The 24,845-nt window shown below is 43.8% G+C and overlaps 1 protein-coding gene across 1 annotated transcript in view; it reads left to right on the top strand.

Moving 5' to 3' along the window:
- Positions 1-24,845, top strand: part of LOC126249483 (forkhead box protein P1) — a 777,252-nt gene that overhangs the window by 542,349 nt on the left and 210,058 nt on the right. The window contains exon 4 of the mRNA XM_049951136.1: positions 11,758-12,282. Within this exon, the coding sequence (XP_049807093.1) occupies positions 11,758-12,282 (525 nt within the window). The remainder of the gene's footprint in view (positions 1-11,757; positions 12,283-24,845) is intronic.

The raw sequence follows: 24,845 nt of genomic DNA, 5'->3' as shown, positions 1-24,845 counted from the left end.
CGCGGACCATGGATGACAACTGCTGCGGAGGTGTGTGCTGGCAATTGTTGAGCAACTGACCGGCCAGATGAAACAAGGGGCTACCAACAGTGTCTCCTGAACGACGGGCCTCCCAGCAGGCGCCTGTCGCCTGTGCTGACTACTCTTCACCGGCGCGCAGGCTGGCATTTGCACACCAGTAACGCAACTGGGCGGCCACTGCGTGTTGACAGGTGGCCTTTTCAGGTGAATCGCGCTTTATGCTCCATAGCACAGATAGCAGGACTTTTCCCCACTTTCCGTTGCACCTCTTGCTCCCCTTCCCTTTTCCTCCAACTCCCTTCCATTACACTATTTTGCACTCTGTTTATTTATGTTTGGGGCAGAATAATTCAACAGTAGCCGCATTGTAATAATACCTTCTCTAGTCACAGTAACTACTTATACTTTGAATATTGAAGTAAAGACTCTGAGTGTCAGAACACTAGTAGCTTCCGGATTAGCCGGCCAGTGTGGCCGAGCGGTTCTAGGCGTTTCAGTCTGGAACCGCGCGACCGCTACGGTCGCAGGTTCGAACCCTGTCTCGGGCATGGATGTGTTTGATGTCCTTAGGTTAGTTAGGTTTAAGTAGTTCTCAGTTCTAGGGGACTGATGACCTCAGATGTTAAGTCCCATAGTGCTCAGAACCAACCTTCCGGATTACCAGACCATAATGCTAATGTAAAATGGCACATCTACTTACAGTTACAGTACATAAACCTGCCATTAATTTTAAGGGATTAGATAGTAGGTTCTTGGGATGAACTTTCTAGCTGTAATAAATATACTCAGCTTTGTGTAATGATTTTATTGGCGCACTGTTTCAATTACTGTGGCAGTTATTCTTTATATTATACAATATACATTAGGTAACAAGACTGCAGGCTTAATCAGCAACAATAATGAGTAAATAAAAAATATCAAACTCCCACGGTTGCAGCTCTACGTCAAATGATCATTGTATCATAGCAATTACGCTTCTCCTGTTACTTTCACAGCCACGAGTGAGACAAAGAAATAAAAATATGTCGTTGTGTGCTCGACGAAGAGCGAATATTCTCACACGGTCATCACATACGCGAATCCTCTTCGAGAGAGTGAGTATTTTTAGTATTCGATAATTAGTTCAGTGACTGATTTTAGTCGCTTCTGCTGTAGAATTCCAGCAGTTTGTATACATATGTATTACTTCTTACTGGCAAGGAAAATGATAGAAAGGACACAAAAAAATGTGAACAAACTGCCAGGAACGTGCAGTTAAAGCTGCTAAAATTAGGTGCTGAGCTGACTTTTAAATACTAAAACACTTCGTTGTCACATACACCGTTTCTCCATATGCATTTGCGTGAACAGTGCCTGCGATGGAATCTCCGTTCTTGGCCGAGCGAGCAGCAGCGTATTTTTATTTCTCTCTGTCGCTCGTGGCTGAGAAACACGCCGGAGTGGCGTAATTGCTATGAAAATCTTGGGGCTGACCCGCCATATTGAGGGTTTACCTGCTATTGTGCAGCCCCCTTACTCCGCTGCTAAGAGCTCCATTGTCGCAGCCTAATACGGAAATGATAGCCACTTTCTGCAGGTCGCCTTCCTGCAATATGCTGCTTATTGACTGCAGAGCTCTGTATCGCCAGCGCAAAATGAGTTCGTTTGTGATTCTGGTGTACCGAAAAATACCCTGCTAGCAATGCGACCCGTGTCTATTCCTAAGAATAGCTGCGAAAGTGTATCGCGTCTCTAGTTGTGACGAATGTACTGTGGTATACAGGCTTGTTACCTACATTATTCAGTCGTGGTAATTAACTTTTTGCCGAAAATTTAACCTACAGAGAAGTGCCAAAATAGTTCCAATGTTAAAGTAATAGAACTGCCTTATTTTCATTAGAGCACGAAATCGTAATCTTCTCGGAACGTTCACGTGTACATTCCTATTACTTGACATTTCTTGGAAGCAAAGTAAATGGGGTATAAAAGTCTGAAGAACGAACCAAAATTAGGAAGCAAACATCTGTAGCAAGAACTCATGTTTCAAACACAAATCACACACTTAACTGCTTCGATTGCACTTCTCATTTCGGACATAGCCTGTAAGTATCTGGCGAATTTTCTTGACTCTTAGCTACGTGTATTTACTTCCGTGTGTGGTTTTGAGGGGGAAGGGGGGATTTGGCCCAGATAAGGGAAAGACTTACACACAGAGAGAAGAGAGATATTGGCTTTCAGCAAAAACTGCTCACTAGCGAAATTGGAGCAATAGCCATGGTATATTATTCATAATCGTAATTATGGATGGATATATCAATAATATTGACTCTCTCGAGTATTTAAAGTAAAGTCACAGCAGCAACATGTTTTCATTAGCTTGTAAATGATCACTGTATTGTTCGTTAGAGCACAGCTGACAATAAAATTTTCTTCGAACTGAATGTTTGGTTTACAGTGGAAGAAATAAAACTGAACTGAATAGTGCCTGGTTTGCACTTACTGCTAGATTTAGTTAATTTTTTTTTCCCTCCTCGAGAAATTTCATTCACGAAAATAAAACGAACGTGAGCAGTTTCTATAAACTACTACTGGATCAGTCACGCGCGACGTAGAGAAAACACACTTACTAGTGTTATGTAGATATACTAAGTGTAAAGTTTACAGTGCCCCGTTTCAGGTCGCTTCTTTATGTTAATGTACTGTGTACGGCAGCGAGTCCTGCTGCAGATACATGGCACTGTGTGTGTGTTTGCTGCAACATTTCCGTACACTCCGATCAGACAGTGTTACAGTTCCGTTTGTGCAAATCGAGTTAGTTGTCTCCTCAACTCTGTCTGGCCATCCTGATTTTGAAACCATTTAAACATCTCATACGAATGCCAGATGGTTTCCCGAAGAGGACCACTTCTGATTAACGTCTACTTCTGTCCAACTGAGCCAAAACTCCTTCTCTGGTATCTCTCGTAGTTAACGGTACAGCAAAATACATAAACTCCTTCACTTACATCTGATTTCTCTAATCAATGTCTACAGGGCAGAAAACACATGTTCAGTGATGACTGCGAGAAATATAACGACAGCATAAACTACTAAGGGAAAACGGAGTTGGTCCCGTCTTACTGTATTCCATTCATCTTGGCACCGTGGTTGCTAAGAAGGCATACGTCATCCAATTTAAGTGCAACCAGTTTGATATATGAGTAGTATTGGCCACAGGCATTCTGGGACACTTTGTTTACATCGCATGTTCTGGCCCACTTTGTTTACATTTATGACGAACCCAAAACTCCTATGACGTCATCATAACCACATGACAAATCACTCTCCCTTTCACCCTCTCCTCCCTTCCCTCTCCTCTCCAACAAATGACAACATCGAGTTGAAATGAGGCAGTGAGATTTTAGTTTCAGTAAATAAATAAAATCAATTTTTTAAAAAAACCAAGTAGCCCAGCTGTGCTTTGAATACATTCCCTCCAAAATGCTTGCCTCTGAATAGCACACACACACACACACACACACACACACACACACACACACACACACACACACACACACTCACTCACTCACTTTGTACGCTATTCAGAAGAATTAGTACAACATGCTTCTGAACGTTGCCAAACCGCATAGAGCAGCTACTTCCAACTAGGGGTCCCACCAAAGGCACCTTTATTATAATACGCAACACAACATGGCTGGAACCTCGTTTCAACAGAAACAGAAGTGTCCAAAGTGGGACGAGTTGCTCGTCTAGTCACCCAGAGCGTTTGTCATCAGAGCTCGAGAGATTTAGACGGAAACTGAAATAATGAAAACATATCTGATCGCGGATTCGTACGTGGAATTTACTTTCTTCATTGGGGTAAAAGTTGACACTTGAATTACTAGTGAGCTGTATTTTATTACAATTTTACATTCAATCGCCGCGCGGGGTAGCCGTGCGGTCTTGGGCGCCTTGCAACGGTTCGCGCGGCTCCCCCCGTAGGAGGTTCGAGTCCTCCCTTGGGCATGGGTGTGTGTGCTGTCCTTAGCATAAGTTACTTTAAGTCTGATTAAGTAGTGTGTAAGCCTAGGGACCAATGGCCTCGGCACTTTGGTCCCATAGAGCTTACCAAAAATTTCCAAATTTTACATTCAATCGCGTTAACACAAGTGCCTTAATTACTGAAATAAATTTTGTTTCGTGCTGCACACGTGTCCTGCAATTACTGATTATTTGAAAGTATTTAACTTAAAGGCATACGTGTACTCTCAGAAATGGAGGGAGATTTCACCTTGACGACCGCTACGGTCGCAGGTTCGAATCCTGCCTCGGGCATGGATGTTTGTGATGTCCTTAGGTTAGTTAGGTTTAACTAGTTCTAAGTTGTAGGGGACTAATGACCTCAGCAGTTGAGTCCCATAGTGCTCAGAGCCATTTCACATTGACTGATGTGGAGTGGAAAACACACGTGATGGAAACAAGGACAGGGATTTGTATGACATTATTCCAAGAGTCTTTTCTGAAAATTACTTTTAGTATTTGGAGAACCAAATCAAGAGGGGCACGTCTTTGATCTGCCGGTAACTAACAAAGTCGAATTTCTCGATTCAATTAACGTAGATGAGGAAATTACTGACCTTAAAGGTATTATCGTATCAATGAAAACATGTATTATGGGTAATAATAAGAACTATAGAAAAATACTTTTACTTAACAAGTGCGACAACATCAAACATTTATTGTGTGTGAAAATACACTATGTATCCAGACACCCTCCTAAAACACACGTTTTTCATATTAGGTGCATTGTGCTGCCACCTACTACCAGGTACTCCATATCAGCGACTTCAGTAGTCACTAGACGTCGTGAGAGAGCAGAAATGGGCGCTCCATGGAACTCACGGACTTCGGACGTGGCCAGGTGATTGGGTGTCACTTGCGTCATACGTCTGTACGCGAGATTTCCACACTCCTAAACATCCCTAGGTCCACTGTTTCCGAGGTGATAGTAAAGTGGAAACGTGAAGGGACATGTACAGCACAAAAGCGGTACAGGCCGACCTCGTCTGTTGACTGACGGAGACCGACGACAATTGAAGGGGGTCGTAATGTGTAATAGGCAGACATCTATCCAGACCATCACACAGGAATTCCAAACTGCATCAGGATCCACTACAAGTACTACGACAGTTAGGCGCGAGGTGAGAAAACTTGGATTTCATGGTCGAGCGGTTGCTCATAAGCCACACATCACGCCGGTAAATGCCAAACGACACCTCGCTTGTTGTGAGGAGTGTAAACATTGGACGATTGAACAGTGGAAAAACGTTATGTGAAGTGACGAATCACGGTACATAATGTGGCGATCCGATGGCAGGATGTGGGTATGGCGAATGCCCGGTGAACGTCATCTGCCAGCGTGTGTAGTGCCAACAGCAAAATGAGGAGCCGCGCGGATTGAGGCGTCATGTAACGGACTGCGCGGCCCCTCCCGCCGGAGGTTCGAGTCCTCCCTCGGGCACGGGTGTGTGTGTTGTTATTATCATAAGTTCGTTTAAGTAGTGTGTAAGTCTAGGGACCGGTGACCTAAGCAGTTTGATCCCTTAAGAATTCATTCGCATTTGAACATACTTTTTTTTTTAAATTCGGAGGCGGTGTTTTTCATGGAGGGGGCTTGCACCCCTTTTTGTTTTGCGTGGCACTTACACGGCATAGGCCTAACACTGATGTTTTAAGGACTTATTGCTTCCCACTGTTAAAGAGCAATTCGGGGATGGCGATCGCATCTTTCAAGACGATCAAGCACCTGATCATAATGCAGGGCTTGTGGTGGAGTGGTTACGCGATAATAACATCCCTGTAATGGACTGGGCTGCACAGAATTGTGATCTGAATCCTATAGAACACCTTTGGGATCTTTTGGAGCGCCGACTTCGTGCCAGGCCTCACCGACTGACATCGATACCTGTCCTCAGTGCAGCACTCCGTGAAGAATTGGCTGCCATTCCCCAAGAAACCTTCCAGCACCTGATTGAACGTATGCCTGCGAGAGTGGAAATTTCCATCAAGGCTAAGTGTGGGCCAACACCATGTTGAATTCCATCATTACCGATGGAGGGCGCTACAAACTTATAAGTCATTTTCAGCCATTTGTCCGGATACTTTTGACCACATAGTGTACATAGATTTTCAGTTAATAAATTTCAGAGTATTCTGCCCAGCGAGGTTTCGAAGGATGGGAAGACCTACCGTGGTTCAATAGCCATGTTAAAGTTACTATGAAAACGAAGAGAACTTTATTGCAGATTCACTCCAAGACAAAGCCTGTTTGAAGAACGAAAACTGACCGAAGTCTAACCGATCGTATTAAGAGCCAGTGTTCAATTAATTTGAAAGTAAAATTTTGGCTAATGATTTGACGAAACATTATAAGTCGTATTGGTTTTTCGTAAAATCAGTAAACAGATCGAAGACACCTATTAATCGCTCAGAAATCATACTCAATCCGAAATGGAAGGTAAGAGACAGAAGGACGAACTTGTTTCACTGAGTAACCTCATACAACGATTCCACTTTCCTATATATGCACGAATGTCGAAATGTCACATATCTACATACGTGAGCCCATTGAGAATGATCTATTAAAATCGCTCAACAGAGAAAAGGTAACTGGATCTGATGGCATACCTGCACGAGTCTATATAGATTATGAGAAAGAACTGGCTGCCCTTCTACACTGAAGAGCCAAAGAAACTGGTACACCTACCTAATATCGTGTAGAGCCCCTGTGAGCACGCAGTAGTGCCGCAACACGGCGTGGCATGGACTCGACTAATGTCTGAAGTAGTGCTGGAGGGAACTGACACCATGAATCCTGCAGGGTTCTTCATAAATCCGTAAGAGTACGAGTGGGTGGAGCTCCAGTCTGAACAACACGTTGCAAGGCATCCCAGATATGCTCAATAATGTTCATGTCTGGGGAGCTTGAGGCCAGCGGAAGTGCTTAAACTCAGAAGAGTGTTCCTGTAGCCACTCTGCAGCAATTCTGGACGTGTGGGGTGTCGCATTGTCATGCTGGAATTGCCCAAGTCCGTCGAAATGCACAACGGACATTAATGGATGCAGGTGATCAGACAGGATGCTTACGTACATGTGACCTGTCAGAGCCGTATGTAGACGTATCAGAGGTCCTATATCACTCCAACTGCACAGGTCCCACACCATTACAGAGCCTCCACCAGCTTGAACAGTCCCCAGCTGACATGCAGGGTCCATGGATTCGTGAAGTTGTCTCCGTACCCGTACACGTCCATCCGCTCGATACAATCTGAAACGAGACTCGTCCGACCAGGCAACATGTTTCCAGTCAAAAGTCCAATGACGGCCCAAGCGAAGCATAAAGCTTTGTTGATAATGATGATGTTTGGTTTGTGGGGCGCTCAACTTGGCGGTCACCAGGGCCCGTACAAAGTCCCAATTTTTTTCGCAGTCCAATTTAGCCACCGTCACGATTGATGATGATGATGATGATGATGATGATGATGATGATGAAATGACGAAAACAACACAAACACCAAGTCCACTGACAGTGAAAGTAAAGCTTTGTGTCTCGTAGTCCAATAGCCCATATCGATGATGTTTCGTTGCATGGTTCTCATGCTGACACTTGTTGATGAACCAACATTGAAATCTGCAGCAATTTGCGGAAGGGTTGCACTTCTTTCAGACTGAACGATTCTTTTCAGTCGTCATTGGTCCCGTTATTGCTGGATCTTTTTCCGGCCGCAGCGATGTCGGAGATTTGATGTTTTACCGGGTTCCTGTTGTTCACGATACGCTCGTGAAATGGTCGTACGGGAAAATCTCCACTTCATCGCTACCTCGGAGGTGCTTTGTCCCACCGCTCTTGCGCCGACTATAACACCACGTTCAAACTCACTTAAATCTTGATAACTTGCAATTGTAGCAGCAGCAAATGATCTACCAATTGCTCCAGACACTTTTTGTCTGTTACCGATCGCAGCGCCGTATTCAGCCTGATTACATATTTCCGTATTTAAATATGCATGCCTAAACTAGTTTCTTTATTATAGGTTTCGGAATAGCGAAAGTTACCAAGTGATCGGAAAAAGGCCCATATCATTTCCGTTTCCAAGGAGGGTAATCGGAGAGAGATATAAAATTATATTCTTACGTTACTGACGTTAATCTTTTATAGAATTATGGAACATTTTCTATGCTCGCGCATTATTACCGTTCTGGAAACCAAAAATCTCATCTGTAGGAATCACGACTGATTCCACAAACGCCAGTATTGCTAAACCTTATTGGATCTCTTCGTCCGTGACATCCAGAAGGCAGCATAAACAGGGCCCCTATGATACTGTAATTTTTACTTCTGGAATGGATTCGATACATATCCACTTCGTTGCTGAGTGAATATTTGAGTAATTTTTTGATTGTATTGGAGACTGTCTTATAGATAGGACTCAACATATCGCTCATCCTTTTACAAATAATGTTTTCTTCTATCTGCAGAATAAATACAATAGAATAATAAATAAAACTAATCTGTGTGTAAAGTAAAGTGAAACTGTTCTCAAGTCATAAGGACGGTTGGTGCCCCCTAGTGCTTTAGCAGGCATGGTTCTATTGGAGGAGGTACCTCTCTGCCTTCCTCTGGCCTTTGTGTTGACTAACCCAGTCAGTTGTAAGGGAACCTACAGTTTAACGTGGATTCAGAACCTCGGTGAAACGTTGCATTTTTGAAATGCTCAAATAATTGCCAGAAGGGAATGAAATGATACGTGAAAAAATCCTAGAATTTGGTGGGGATCAAATCCTGGGCGTTTGTATCTATAGTGTAGCACTTATCCACAATTTAATAGCCAAACCAATTTTATTTACTCCATAACAGTTCAACTAATACAACGACAGAAAAAAATCATTTTGTTTTCAATATCATCAACGTCCGTAGCTTTCAACGAACATAGCATTGTTAAGTATTCGCTATGACATACACTGCATACATTGCCTGACAAAAAAAGTGAAGTAGAAAGAAGACATCGTCGTGTGTCAGTATAACTTCGCATACTACAAGTACGTACCATCAGTGGGTATATAAACGATTAGTTTTTCATTCCCCTACGACTGGCAGAACGGCCACCAGTGTTCGTTTTTAGTGCTATTACCAGGCCAGGTCTGGTATTTAAGGAGTGTGAACAGCGTCAGATGTCGAGTGATTACTGTGAAAGGCACTGAGTTGCTGTGTATTTGTACGAGACGTCATTATCAGCACATGACAGAGTTTAAAATGGATGGGTCTCCATTTGGCCGGCTGGCCAAATCGGGCACGATGCAGATTTGTTGGGCATTCGGATGTGGCACTAGCCTGGTGTTCGACTGCATGGGAACGTGAGTGCAGGCACATTTGCCCTCAAGATTCCAGTCTTTTATGTCCCACCACCACATGGGAGGATCGCCATATTGTGCAACATAGAATACTGTAACCCCTTCACAGAATACATCTGAGAACAAGCATTGGACTCCATGCAACGTTCTGTGTCATCCCACACCTTTGGTTGGAGTCTAGCAGCAGCCAGACTATGGATTTACCGTCCTGTGCTTAGGGTTCTTGAACACCACAACCTAAATAGCTGCATTTGGAATGGTGCGATGGCTGGGAAGCATGGACAGCTGATGAATGGTGTCGCACCATGTTTAGCGATGAATCACGGTTCAGCACAACCTGGGGTGATTAATGTCAGCGAGTATGGCGGCGACCTGGGCGGAAGTCCCATTCTACAGTTGTTCTGGAGAAGAATATCGGTGTTCCTCCAGGCGTCATGATATGGGGAGCCATCATGTGTGACCTCAAGCCATAGTTGGTAGTGATTGAGGGAATTCTGACGTCACGACAGTACCTCACGCACACCCTGCGTCCCTGTGGGCTACCTCTTATGCTACAGTATCATGGTGTCATTTTTCAGTGGTCCAATGCACATCCACATTTTGCATGTGTCTCTATGAACTATCTGTGTGATGTCGAGGTACTCCCATGGCCAGCAAGATCCTCAGATCTGTATATCTTAGAAAATATATGGGACTAGTTTGGGTATCAACTCCATCCCAGAGCCAGTAGCCTGGATGTCAATGACCAGTTACAAGAGTTGTTGACCTGCTTGCTTCATCAGATGGTACATTGGCTTTATGACACCCTTCTCAACTGAATCACTGCTTGCATCCAGATCAGAGGCAGTGACACATCATACTGGTAAGTGGGCTCATACTGCCTAGTCACTTACAAATTTCACTCGATTTTGTAATTACTGAAATAACATCGGACACTCTCTCAGTGTGTGAAGTTTCATTTCACTTCCTCCTTTCCTCTTAGGTGCTTCACTTTTTTTTCCAGCAGTGAAAGGATACAGACTTTCATCTTTGATAAATATTTTTTGTATATATAAAATATTTCTCCTGTTGATGTTGACATGACTAGAAATTAATAACACATACTGGCACACGCACTCGACTCTTATCTGTGGACCTGTAGGGTCCACGCAAGAAAACCCTGTGTAGAAGAAAAATATGAACACATGAATAATGGAATTACAAAAATTTTAAAAAATGTGTTAAAACAGTGAAGTACATTATCATTTAGAATATAAAGCTGCAGTAGTTTCTGCTGATAAATCAGTATATTTTTTCCTCTATCTCAGTACGATAAATTCGACAGGTTTGTTGGTTTAGTAACTTTGAGAATGCAGTTCACATCCTTGGAGGTACTTCCCAGTTTCTTTCCTGACTTCTACATCAGAGAAAAAGTATAGTCACTAGTCACTACTTAGAGCTCATTTCAATAAATAAAGACTTGGGGCTGACTTGCTGGTCAATCTTTCAACATTCTCCCTGGACTGAGAAACTTTCCAGACAGATTACTTATAAGTTTGTAGTCTGTGGCACTTCTGACACATGCCGTAAAAGTGTATTAACTTAAATAATATTCCATTAAAGCCATAAGATACCCGACAAAATTGTTCAAGTGGCTCTGAGCACTATGGGACTTAACTTCTGAGGTCATCAGTCCCCTAGAACTTATACCTACTACATATACCTAGCTAACCTAAGGACATCACACACATCCATGCCCGAGGCAGGATTCGAACCTGCGACCGTTGCAGTCGTGCGGTTCCAGACTGTTGCGCCTAGAACCGCTCGGCCACTCCGGCCGGGGATACAATACAGGTAGAAAGGATGCTGACTAAACATAATTCGAGAAATAGTGTTCACAATGTCGCATTTTTTTCTCGGCTGGTGTCTTAATGCACGTCCCATCTTCCAGTTACTGATTTCCACATTTTCTTTTCCTTTCACTGCTTATCGTACCAGTATACTTAATTTTAAGCATCTTTCTGTGACACCAATAATCTTTACTTCCAGTGTTTACATCTACATAAAGCTGTGCTATTGAAATATTTCTTTCTCAAATTAAGGCTTATTTCTGATACTAGTAGACATCTTTGACAAGAAATGCTGTCTTTGCGAGTGCTAGGTAGCTCCTAATGTCTTCGTCACTTCATCCGTTGTGTGGTATTTTGCTCTTGATGTAGCAGAATTACTTCTCTTGGTCCAGACCTTTTTATTAGAGATAAAAAATTCAAAAAATAGATAAAAGGTTTCAAATATTTAGAAACCAATATTGTAAATTAAAATCTGGTAGTAACAACGAGAGCAGCAACCTCAGCGAGTTGAGGGTATGTTCCAAACATTTTGCAGGCGTCATCGTCGGTGAAAGTGTTGAAGCAACAACAACAACAGCAGCCCGCACAGCCGCAACCGCCACAGCCGCAGCAGCAGCCGCCGCAGTCGCAGCCTCAGCCGCAGCCGCAGCTGGGCCCACACGCGGCGCAGCCGGCGCGGGAGCGCGTGGAGGGCGAGGCGCCAGCCAATGGAAAGGGCTCCGCGGCGAGCGGTAGCGCCAGCGGCAGCCCCAGCCCTTGCGGCGCGCAGCCGCAGCCGCCGGCGCAGCCGCAGCCGCAGCGGCAGTCACCTCAGCCCCAGCCGGCCTCGCAGCCGCAGGCGGCGCAGCCGCTGCCGCCGCACCAGCCGCAACAGCCGGCTGTCATGCTGTCTCCCGCCTCGGGGCTGCACCAAATGCAGCAGCTGCTGCAGCAGCAGATCCTCAGCCCGGCACAGCTGCAGTCCTTCATGACGCAGCACTCCCTCTTCCTTCAGCAACAGCAGCAGCCGCCTCAACCGCCTGTGCCGCCACCTCCACCGCCACCCCACCATCACCAGCCGGTAATTCGCAGCCACGTTTCACTCCTTCTGTCGAGACCTCGTATAAGGGTCAAGCCGTCCCACAAATAAAATTAAAACTTCGATTCGCGGGTGGGTCGAATCTGCCTGTACTCGATGTCGGCTTTGACCTGCAGCGCAATGACGTTGTGGTGTGTGACGTATTTATGTGGACAGAGAAGGAAAACTGTGTTAATAATACGTAGTTTACGCCTGTATTATTTTTTACTGTAAAGTAAGTGGTGGCAGACTGCTCTGTTAGGTTAGGTTAGGTTAGTGTTGTTTAACGTCCCGTCGACAACGAGGTCATTAGAGACGGAGCGCAAGCTCGGGTTAGGGAAGGATGGGGAAGGAAATCGGCCGTGCCCTTTCAAAGGAACCATCCCGGCATTTGCCTGAAACGATTTAGGAAAATCACGGAAAACCTAAATCAGGATGGCTGGAGACGGGATTGAACCGTCGTCCTCCCGAATGCAGACTGCTCTGTAGCATAGCCCAAGGTCTCAGATTGACACATAACAGTTTGGTTGTCAGTTTGTAAAGCCAACAAAAGTTTCACAACAAACTACACCACAGAAAAAAATAAAAATAAAAATGCAACACCCCCAAGGACAAGATCAAATGGCTCTGAGCACTATGCGACTTAATTTCTGAGGTCATCAGTCCCCTAGAACTTAGAACTAATTAAACCTAACTAACCTAAGGAGATCACACACATCCATGCCCGAGGCAGGATTCGAACCTGCGGCAGGAGCGGTCGTTCAGTTCCAGACTGTAGCGCCTAGAACCGCACGCCCACTCCGGCCGGCAGGACAAGATCATTTTACATCATTGCAGGAGTATATGATAACAAATTCAGACCAAATGAAACATGCATCACAGCAAAGGATGACAAAATAGTCACATCAATACACAGTGTACAACCTCCATTGGCAACTCAGGCATGTATCCTCATATGTAAACGATCATAAAGATGCCAAATGGCAACCTGCAATACCCTGTCCCAAGTATCCTGTGCCTTTACCTGCAATTTGGCAACGGTTCTTGCAGGCCCTGGAGAATGAGCAAGTTCCCACTTCATCATGTCCCATACATGATCAGTTGGTGATAGATCTGTTGATCTTGTTGATCAGGGTAGTTGTGGTGCACCACAAAGAGTACATTGATGCAGCAGCTGTATGTGGACATGCACTGTCCTGCCGAGAAACATCACCTTCCTGTCGAAGAAATGGCAGTAGCAGGGTACTGTTTACTTTACCATGCAGAAACACCAGATGTGACCACGAGTTATAACTGATTGCCCACCACATGGTGAAGCCTGGGATGGGACCTGTGTGTCGTGGGAGACTGAAGTTCACCACGTCTATGCCATACCCGTTAATCCCTCACTCACATATGGATAGAACCTACTCTCATCACTGAAGACAACAGAGCGTTTTCCCACTCTCTAGTCAACTCTTTCGTGACATTAGAGTAGCTGTGCTTGGTGGTGTCGTGATTTCCGTGGTAGCGTGGACAGAGGCACATGTGATATTTATCCTGTCGCAAGTGGGTAGACCCCAGTGGTCCATGGTGACAAAACAGGTGCAACATGTGCCCAGATTTCGTCCCTGGATGATGTTCGATGGTTGCTGGTCGCATGATGCATCGATCTTGAAGTGCATCCAGAACCATGTCTCAAGGTGTAGGAATATTCCGCAGATCACTGATAGAAGCAGTTTCACCACCAATACGTTTTACCCAATATATGAAACGATCTGTCGATACGCCTATCCAGCTTCACATAGGCCCACAATACAACACTGTTCAAATGGCAGAAGGTGTTCAACAGGAGTATGTACTTGTCGGTGGTGCGTGGTCGTACCCTAGAGTCAGTGTTGCAAACATTATCCACCTCTAAACTCAGCACAATTACTGCCTGCAGGGTAAAAACAAAAGATGAAGAGACAGGCCTTCTGGGCGCCACCTGGTTGCTCATGACCATGACAAATAGACAGGCCTCCTGGGCGCCACCTGGTTGCTCATGACCATGACAAATCAATCACTAACGCTACAACCCCACAGTACACACATACTATACCCTGGTGCCACTGTACACAGTTCTTGATGGTGTTGCATTTTTTTTCCTGCTGTGTATTTTATGAAACGAAGGTTGTGGTGACAGGCTGATCTGTAGCACAGTCAGAGGTTTAGGTTAGATTGTAAGGTGGCCCTTTCTTTGGGGGCTGATGATACCAACAACTGTAAATATATAATCTTAGTCGTGGTGAACATACATTCTGAAGAGTGATTTGTGTACACCATTTTGATGACATCACATGTCAAAGCAGTCGTTTAGTATTGGCAGGTTCAATATTTCCCCACTGGGGTTCCAATGGAGGAGCTTTGCCTCCAGCTCTTAAATTACAGAACTCCCAGCCAAAATATCACCTCAGACTCCACTTCCAGATTCTATAGTTCTGAAACGAGTTGTTACCGAATGTGGAAACTTGAAGTTAGAAATTCGAACTTTAGAAATCTAAATTCCAAATAGCAGCAACACTGTTGTCAACTTTACACCCCAGGCGGTAGTTGAACGTCACCATCACCAGAGCAGCCCCAGCCCACAACAACGGACTTCTGGAGTTTAGAAATTGCTTCAGGTATGTCCACCATGGGACAGCTTAGTAAAATTTCCTGATAACATTTGAAAAAGAAAAGAGTATCTCAATGTAGACACTGCAAACACTCCAAAATGGCTTTCAGGTGACGGCTAGAGATCCGAAGAGTGTTTAAACGCAATGTTTCATGTGCCGTCAGTTATCCAGAGTTTGTGAGGCAGTCTGAATCTATCGGTCATTCCACTGCCTGAAAAGTAACCGCAATGAAACTTGAGAGAACTGAGATTTGAAAATACACGTTAAGACAAAAAAAAAAAGACCCACCACGAAGAAATTATCAGAATGGGACGGAAATCGGTAGATGTGACGTACATGTACAGACAAACAAATGACTACAGTTTCAGAAAAACTGAATGATTCATTCAAGAGGAAGTGCTTCATTAATTGAGCAAGTCAATAACGCGTGGCCGGTCGGAGTGGCCGTGCGGTTCTAGGCGCTACGGTCTGGAACCGCGTGACCGCTACGGTCGCAGGTTCGAATCCTGCCTCGGGCATGGATGTGTGTGATGTCCTTAGGTTAGTTAGGTTGAAGTAGTTCTAAGTTCTAGGGGACTGATGACCACAGTAGTTGAGTCCCGTAGTGCTCAGAGCCATTTGAACCAATAACGCGTGGGTTTACATTTGGTCCTTATGCAAGTAGTTATTGGGCTTGACGTTGATTTACTGACTTTCTGGATGTGCTCCTGTGGGATATCGTGCTAAATACTGTCCAATTGGTACATTAGATCGTCAAAACCCTGAGCTGGTTGGAGGGCCCTGTCCATAATGCTACAGATGTTTGCAATTGGGGACAGATCCGGCGACCTTGCTGGCCAGGCTAGGGTTGACAAACACGAAGACAACAGGTAGAAACTCTCGCCTGTGCGGGCAGGCATTATATTGCTGATATGAAATGTAAGACCACGACGGATTGTCGTGAAGGGCAACAAAACGGGTCATAGAATATCGTCGACGTACTGCCGTGCTGCGAGGATGCCGCAGACGACAGCCACAGGGGTTCTGCTATGAAAAGAAATGTCAGGCCATAGGGTGGGCGGCAGTCAGGTTGGTATCCCACCACTGCCTTGGACGTCTCCAGACACGTCATCGGGCTGTAATTTCATTGACTGGACCAGAATTGTCTTCAGTGATGAGTCTCGCTTTGAGGTGAGCCTCGATGGCCAATGTAGACACTTCTGGAGACGCCCCGGACAACAGTGAGAGACTAGCCCGACTGTCACCCGCCATACGGCCCGACAGCGAGGACTTATGATGGGGGGTGCCATTTCTTTACATAGTAGGACTCTTTTGCTTGTCATCCACGGCACCCTTGCAGCACAGCGGTACGTCAGCGGTATTCTACGCCCCATTTTGTTACCCTTCGTGGCAAGCCACCCTCGGCTTACATTTCAACAAGACAATGTCTGCTGTTTGCTTTCGTGCTTACCAATCCTTACCTTGACCAGCAAGTTCGCAGGATCTGTGAATGTGAATAATGCAGGAAACACAAATATGAAAGAAGTGTTACTTCATCATTCTTTGCTTCAGTAGTACTACAGTAAAGTGAGAGATAGGTAACTTTGAGAAAATCTTTAATGGCAAATATAAAATGGCTTACATCACACTCTACACTGAAAGAAATTCAAAAGTTTGTTTTCGAAATGATTGCGCTTTGAGACCTCTCATTTAATTCTCCGGCCTCAAGTTTCGTTGCTTAATGCAATTTCTTATGGAAAATTGTGTTTTAAAGTCTTTACAACAACCGTCTAAGTGTGCTAGACCGCGTCATGTGGAACAACTTTTGTAAGAGGCAGAGCTAAGGCATCCTTTAGTATTCACCAGCCCTCGGACGACGAAATGTCACCGAACTGGCAGGGGTGTACTAACCAGGTGTGCGGCATACCACCTACCCCAGTGTATTGACAGAGTGATTTTCAACCAGAAAACCTTAAAATAAGTGTATCTAAGCAGAGAAGTACACTATCTGATCGAAAGTATCCGGACACCTATTAGTGGACATTAATATGAGGTGTGTCCACCCCCGCCTTTATGATTGCTTGAACTCTGCTTTTGGTAAGACATCCGAATGTCCGTGGACGAGTGGCAGACCGTTCTTCTTCAAGAAGGGAAACCAGAGAAGGTACTCGTGCTGGACTCTGGGGTGTCGAAGGAAGTCGACATTCTAACTTAGCCCGAACGTGTACCATTGAGTTCAGGTAGAGATTCTTTGCACGCCGTGCATTTCAAGTCTGTTACTGTCAGCAAATCATTGCCTCACAGATACTGCTTAGGGAGATGGTGCATTATCACGATTATGCAAACAGTCATCATCTGCGGACTGTTCCTCTACTGTACGTTGTATACAATGGTGTAAACTGCGTTCTTATCTTTCCGCAATAAGGGGACCACACCCTAACCACGAAAATCAGTCCAATACGTTCTCCGGGCATTGCCAAACCCGAAGCTTTCCATTGGCTGGCATAGTGTATAGTCACTTCAAATCGCTGCCAGCCATCCACTGTGCGCTTTTCACCACCTCAAGCGTTGCTTAGCACTGACTGCAGAAATGTGTGGCTTATGAGGAGCTGCTCGACCCTTGTAACCAACTACGCTCAGTGATTGCGCAAGGTCACTAGTGATTCCTTCCGATGATTTCATGCGCTTTTTTACATCCACCCTCCGCAGTGCTCGACGGTCCCTGTTCGTCATTACATGAAGTCTGCTTGGTCTTGGCTTACCTATGTGGAGGATTTGATGTTTTAGCGGATTCCTGATATTCACGATACACTCGTGAAATGGTCGTACGGGAAAATCCCACTTTATAGCTACCTCGGAGGTGCTATCTCCCATCGCACGTACGCCAGTATAAAACCACGTTCAAACTCACTTAAATCTTGATAACCTCCCATCGTAGCAGCAGTAACCGATGTAAGAACTGCACTGGAAACTTATTGTCTTATATGGGCGTTGCTGACCTCAGCGCCGTATAGTCCCTGTTTACATATCTCTGCGTTTTAATACGCATGCCTATACCAGTTTCTTTGGCGCTTCAGCGTATAAAAAGGATGTTTAAAAGTCTTTGGAGCAAATTTCCATGGGTGATAGATCACTTCATCGGGGACCAACTTTTTTTAGAGACAAAATCTTCACTGATGTTTCTCAGTGACGCTAGATGTCTTATGTATTGGGGATGCCCCTGAGGGGCGGTAGGGCGTAGCCACTCTGCTGCGTCCATAGACAATGTGTGTTGCCTATAATCCGGTCATCTACTCTGCTTGAAAGGGCTGGCTAGGCAAAATCAAAGTTCCTGATTCACTTCCAAAATATTTTTCTCCACCTACGGACACTCATTTTATCTTTTTCTTGTCGAAAATCACCAGCACACTTGCTTAAAAGAGTGTGCTAGTTTGGTGAAATCTCGTCGTCCCAGGGCCAGCGAATACTAAAGGACTCCTAGCGTTGTCGGAGTGTATCGGAGAACATTTTGCATCTAACAAAAGTTGTTCACCATGACGGGATCTATCAACCCTAGACGTCAATCGTTAGTTAAGTTATTAATTTGTGATAAAACTAATTTTGTTTTGTTAATAAAGAAGGTGACAGGTTTACACAGTGCTGCTGTTATTCAGAGATTATAATTGCTATTAAGTCCTCATTTGTGAAGTTTGTCTTACAACTTCTCTGAGAGACACAGATATCGTCTTTCGTTGCCCCGTTGACGGTAACTCTTCTGCACAGCTGTTACATCTGTTTTCCTATGCAAATTTACCACCATATCGAATCTTACAGAGTTTCGACGTGGTTGAATTGCAAGTGCTACTTATCATTCACGGCAAGAGTTACAGTTGTGTTGCATCTGCAAGGTGAGACAGCACTGCGAGCTCGCAACGCTCAAACCCGCGTGTTCTGTTCCAGTCTCAGCTCCGTACAGCCATCACGTGATTTTTGAGAGGGTCATCAGTGAACTTGTGTTTTTGTTGTGTGGTACGCAAAGGGAACAGCAGGATTTAAAGCAACGTTATGCTATCAAGTTTTCTGTTGAACTTAGGGAATCCACGAATGTGACCCTTGAAAAGTTGAAACAGGTCTATGGGGACCACTCTTTATCAAGAGAACAAATTTTTCTCTGGCATAAATAATTTTTGGAACGTCGAAAACACATTGAAGACGAACATCACTCAGAGAGACTCTCAGCTTCAAAAACTGACGAAAACGTCGAACGTGTGCGTGCTCTTGCGAGATCAGACCGACGTTTAACAATAAGGATGATGAGCGACCGCTTAAACACTTTCACCGAACATCAAATTTTGACCAAAGTTTCGCATGTGCGAGATGTTTGTGCCAAAGTGGTGCCGAAAAACCTCACACCTGAGCCGAAGAAACGTGTGCGTTGATCTTCTTGAGAGGATTGCCAATGACCACGAATGGTTCAGCTGTGCGATCTCAGGTGATGAATCCTATATTTTTGTGTGCGATCCTGAGACAACGAAGCAAAGTGAAGAGTGACATATTGTGACATCTTCTCGACCGAAAAGCTCCAATGATCACATCAAAGATCAAAACAATGCTGATTTGCTTTTTTGGCGGTAGGGGTATCGTGCATAAGGAATTTCTTCCTCTCGGACAAACTGTCAACCAAGTGTTTTACAAATATGTTGTTTAAAGGCTCAAGGGAGGGTGACTCGAGAGAGACCAGACACTGTGGATGCTGCATCGTGACAACGCCCCACATGAGACGGCAACTTTCAACACTGAATTTTTGACCTCAAAAGGCATTCCTGTTGTTTCACAGCGCCCCTTTAAAAGGATGTCATTATAGGACTCCGGAGAACATTCAAAAGAATGTTGCCAACATGTTAAAGGCCCTACCAGTTGAAGTCTTTCAACGCTGCTACCAAGACTGGGAACAACGCCTCAGCTGGTATATAGCTGCCGAAGGCACCTACTTTCAAGAGGACTACATTGTTGCTTGAAAAAAAAAAAAACTTTAGAATATAGAAAAATCAGTCGTGTTACTTTTCTCACACGCCTCCTAATCTCGTAACAGTTACGGTAGGTGAAGAAGAGATAAACTGGTCAGTTACGTAGAGAATTGTTACCTCTTATAAGAAAACCACTGACACGAGAGAGGAGGCCGAGCTGACTGTGTCAACAAAACCGATGCAATGGGAACTATACAAACTAATCGTTCTTCGTAGAGCCGTTATTTCCAAATCTCTCGTAAACCAAACGAATCCGAAGAACCGGCTTTAGCAAGAAATGAGCATAAAATCGCAACTGCTGCCGCATGCAGTACGTTCAGCGAACCTACTTTTACACTGTTCCCTACGACAACAAAAGCGTAGAATCGTAATGTCTACTTCGAGCTGCGAAGCATGCCACAGATTCTGTTATTATCTAAATGACTGCATTCGGATTCGTTGATTCTTTGCTCATACTAAAAGTAAAGATAATTGATGAAGTCTAAAATAGTTTTAGGCGACAACATTCTTGCAGTGTCACAGGCACTGTTCTGAACCTAGCCTCATTCACATCGATATACCTGTAAATGTCTGACGCCGGATTAACAATCAAAACAAAGTGTTGTTGCCAGTAGTAACTATTTCAGAGAAGGTGAGGACAGTCCCAATAGCTTACAAAGTTATGGCGACGATTGTTGGGATTTTCTTAGAAAACGGAAAAATGATCTCTCGACAATTTTACAGTGAGATATTGAACCTGTTCGAAAATAAATGGAAGGATACACAACCATATTTGGTGAAGAAGAAAGTGCCATTTCCCAGCGGCATTTGTCGCCGCGAAATTGCCCCAGTTGGTGTCGCTTCCTAAATGTTCGCCTGACATGACCCACTGCGATTTCTTCTTTTTGCTAAGCATAACGAAATGACTCTCACAGCAAATCTGCTCGAATGTGGTCGTCGACGAGACAGAGCTGTGTTTTACATGCGTGACAATTACTAATTCTGAAAGTGTTCAAAATATGATCAGGACATTGGGAAAATTATTTATCACAAAAGGCGACTGCATTGAAAATTAAATACGGTAATTTGGTTTTGAAAAAAAAAATGACGTCTTCATTCTTAACACGGATGCTTAACTCAGCTGTCCTTGTCAGTCAATTTCATGTAATGATGTAAACTGATCGAGCACCTGAAGATGAGCCCACATGGCTCGAAATGCATCGTGTATTGAATTAAAAATCAGGATTAGTAAGGGAAAGCGATTTATTTCCTTTTGACGACTGCGATGCAGTTATAGCGACAACACTGACAACAATCGAAAAAATTAAGCCTGTTCCTTTCTTCAGCTACCCGCACAGTCATTATCGCTATGTGTGGCAGGTTCGAATGCTGGTGGTGAGACAGGTTTATCAGTAGTATTCGGGCGGTGAAAAAAATGTCCTCCTAAATCCCAAACCTCAGTGCACTGGAATAAGGGTGCGTAACACCCTTTAAGCTGATACCCCAGTTAATAAGGAAGGCGCAGCATGTTATCTTGGATGGTGAGTCATCCTCTGATGAAGTAACTTCGGGCGTGCCCCAGTGAAGTGTCCTGGGGCCCTTGCTGTTTATGTTGTATATTAATAACCTTGCGGACAATATTAATAGTAACTTCAGACTTTTTGCAAATGACGCAGTTATCTATAGTGAAGTACTGTCTGAAAAAAGCTGAATAATTATTCAGTCAGAACCTGACAAATTTTCAAAGTGGTGCGAAGACTGGCAACTTGTTTTTAATATTCAGATAAATGTAAAAGTGGGCACTTCACAAAACGAAAAAAACGTAGTATCTTCTGACTATAATACCAATGAGGCACAGCTAGAGTCGGAGAACGCCTACAAATACCTGGGTGTAGCACTTTGCGGGGATATGAAATGGGATGATCACATAGGCTCAGTCGAGGGTAAAGCCGGTGGTAGACTTCATTTTATTGCTAGAACGCTGGGAAAATTCAATCGCTCTACAAGGGAGAGCGTTTACAAATCATTCGTGTAACCCATCCTGGAATATTGCTCGAGTTTTTGGGTTTCGTAAGAAACAGGACTAACAGGGTACATTGAACGTATGCTGAGGACAGCACGAATGGTCACAGGTTTATTTGACCCGTAAGAGAGTGTCACAAAGATGTTGAATAAATTGAACCGGTGGACTCTCGAAGATAGACGTAAACTATCCCGAGAAAGCCTATTTACAAAATTTCAAAAACTGGTTTTTAATTATGACTCTAAGAATATATTACAGCCCCCTACTTATCGTTCGCATAGGGATCGTGAGGGCAAGATTAGATTAATTGCAGCGCACACAAAGGCATTTAAACAATTGTTCTTCCCGCGTTCCATACATGAATGTAACGGGAAGAAACCCTAACTGGTAAAGTGGGACGTACCCTTTGTCATGGACCTCGCAGTGGTTTGCAGAGTATAGAAGTAGATGCAAATGTAAGAGTTCGACTTAACCTTTGGTACTATTGTAGGAATGTGTTTAAATGCGGGCACCAAGTTTCTGCCTCCTCGTGCGTTTCATTTCGTTGATCGTATATACTAAACATAAACACAATATTGCACTGCATAAGTTGTTATCACTGACACCCATATAACTTGGATACATGTCTGACATGCTACACTGACGAAATAAGTGTTTTTCGATAGATGCAACATTCCCTATGGAAATGATTCATATCACTCAGACTCGTATAAAAAACTATATGCACGCATGATTTCTACCTTCAGCATGGTCCTACTAGTTTAAATAATACTTTGTTCTTTTGAAATACTCCTCATTAAACTCTGAACGCTTCCTTTCCCTTGACTTTTTTCGAGCTCGTACTTTCCAATGACACCGGCATGGACTCTGGTGCTATCAAAACTGCTGTATTTTCGACCAACTGATGAAAGGAATATAACCTCCCTGATAAATCACACAATTGCATGGAATCCTTGTTCATCTTATTCCTGACTTAAGCGACAATCACCATGAAACCACTTTTCTTTCAGTGAAGTTTTCAGTGAATATGGTGAGCATAACTATTTGTGAAACGATCTGTAGCAATAAAATGAAACAATTCCTTCGCCCAACAATGCAACTTTAAGCGACCACGCGGATACAGATGATAACTGAACATGTGTTGACTATAACGTTAAGCGCCTATAAGGAATGGTCCAACATATGCGCGGTTCCATGCACAAATGTACCATCAGCCGGTTTGTAAATGGGTCAGCGTCTCGTACAGTACTGACAACTCAGTTTTCGCCCTGATTATCTGCTATGGTGTGAATATATCACGGAACTACAACAATTGTGTAAGCGCAATTTAAGGACTTTCGCGTTTAGATGTAGTACAATATGGCAGCAACACACACGGTTCATGTGTAAACATCGTACCACAGTTACTGGAATGCAGTGGCAGTGCGTGGTGTTGTTGCAGTGTTGCACAACTCCCAGTAATTTTACACTTCGTATTTTCAGTTTAGTAAGCCTAACACGTACCATGAAATACGTTACCTCTGGTTGTCCAACACTGTATTACCTTGTAACGGACTCAGAAATGTAGCTGGACTCCAAACAAACTCAAGGGGCTTGTCTCTGGCCGACACCACGGCCAGTCTAACTTGGAACAGGCCTGCCTGTGTCACCATTGGAAGCTTTGCGGTTACTTCACTGGGTCTTGTAGTAAACTAGAAATAGTTCCGAATGCTCCGCGAGGTAGCACCAGTCTACGGAGAACACTTCTCCCACCATTCTCCCTTCCCGCAACGTTAATTTGCTATCCTAGCCGCCAGGATACGCCACCCAGAATATGACCAATAGCGATATTTCCGCAGCAATCATAATACTTTTTCTTCACTCACATACTTGTTTTTAGGGTAAAAATTCGGAGGAAATGTCTTCTCATCAGCATAACTGCATTTTACATTTTTGTCGGTCATGAATGAAGAACGTCGGGAATCCAGGCGCCGAGATACGGAATTTTCTCTCTGGTAAGCGTCTCAAAAATACAACCTTGAAACATCAGTGTTACACCCAACTTCAAATACCGCCGGCCACCACTACTGGAATGCTTTCCAGTCCCCCAAAATCGTCGCTTCTTGTCGGCTGTTCCACTTCTTGTGTCTTTCGTGTTGTGAACTCTGATTGACGTGATGTGAATCATTGTAATTTAGATAGTGTGTTGTAAAAGAGCTGAAAATATATATAGTAAAAAACTAAAACCAAGGCAAATGGATAGGATAGTTTAATAATTTGTAACAAAATATATCAAAAATGTATTCACGACTGCCATCGCTTCAGGAACCGTGGTATGTCTCAGGCTGAAAAATACGCCCACCAATTTCGTTCCATAACACAAGTAGTAATACTCACTTGTCAGTTAAACATAGTGTGGTCAGCTCGTTCATGCTGACAGTGCCACTTCTGTTAACGTTTATGTATGCGACTTATGCTATCCAAGCACAAACATGTCATAAATGATCTCGTGTAACTTTAGAAAATGAGTGGCTTATGATAACCGAAACTAGTTGAAAGATTACCGTATTATTTTTAGTATGTAATGTTACACTTTGCAAACACGTGTAGCAAGGAATATCCCATTTCATTCTGTGAAAATAAGCTGTTACGGGAGCTACCATTATGCTGGACTAAGTACAGTAGAGCGTCGATTATCTGAACTAATTACTGGAAATAGATGTTCGGAAAATTAGTTTATGCGAACAATTGAACCACATATAGTAGAACTTCGTTTGTACTTTTTTGAAGGGGGATGATAAAATTAATGTACAGATGAAATTAACGTTTATCCTTTTCTTGAAACTAAAAAATATTAAATGATATCTTTTTATATCTTTTTGTCACTGCCTTTCAGCACGTTTTTTTTCTTTTTTTTTTACAAAGTAACGTATATGTGAGGTGGGCTACACTAAAAGAGCATAC

This window comes from Schistocerca nitens, chromosome 3 (genome assembly GCF_023898315.1).
Source record: "Schistocerca nitens isolate TAMUIC-IGC-003100 chromosome 3, iqSchNite1.1, whole genome shotgun sequence".
NCBI lineage: Eukaryota > Metazoa > Arthropoda > Insecta > Orthoptera > Acrididae > Schistocerca > Schistocerca nitens.
Note: the sequence above shows the minus strand (reverse complement) of the source record. Positions and strands in the feature narration are given on the sequence as shown.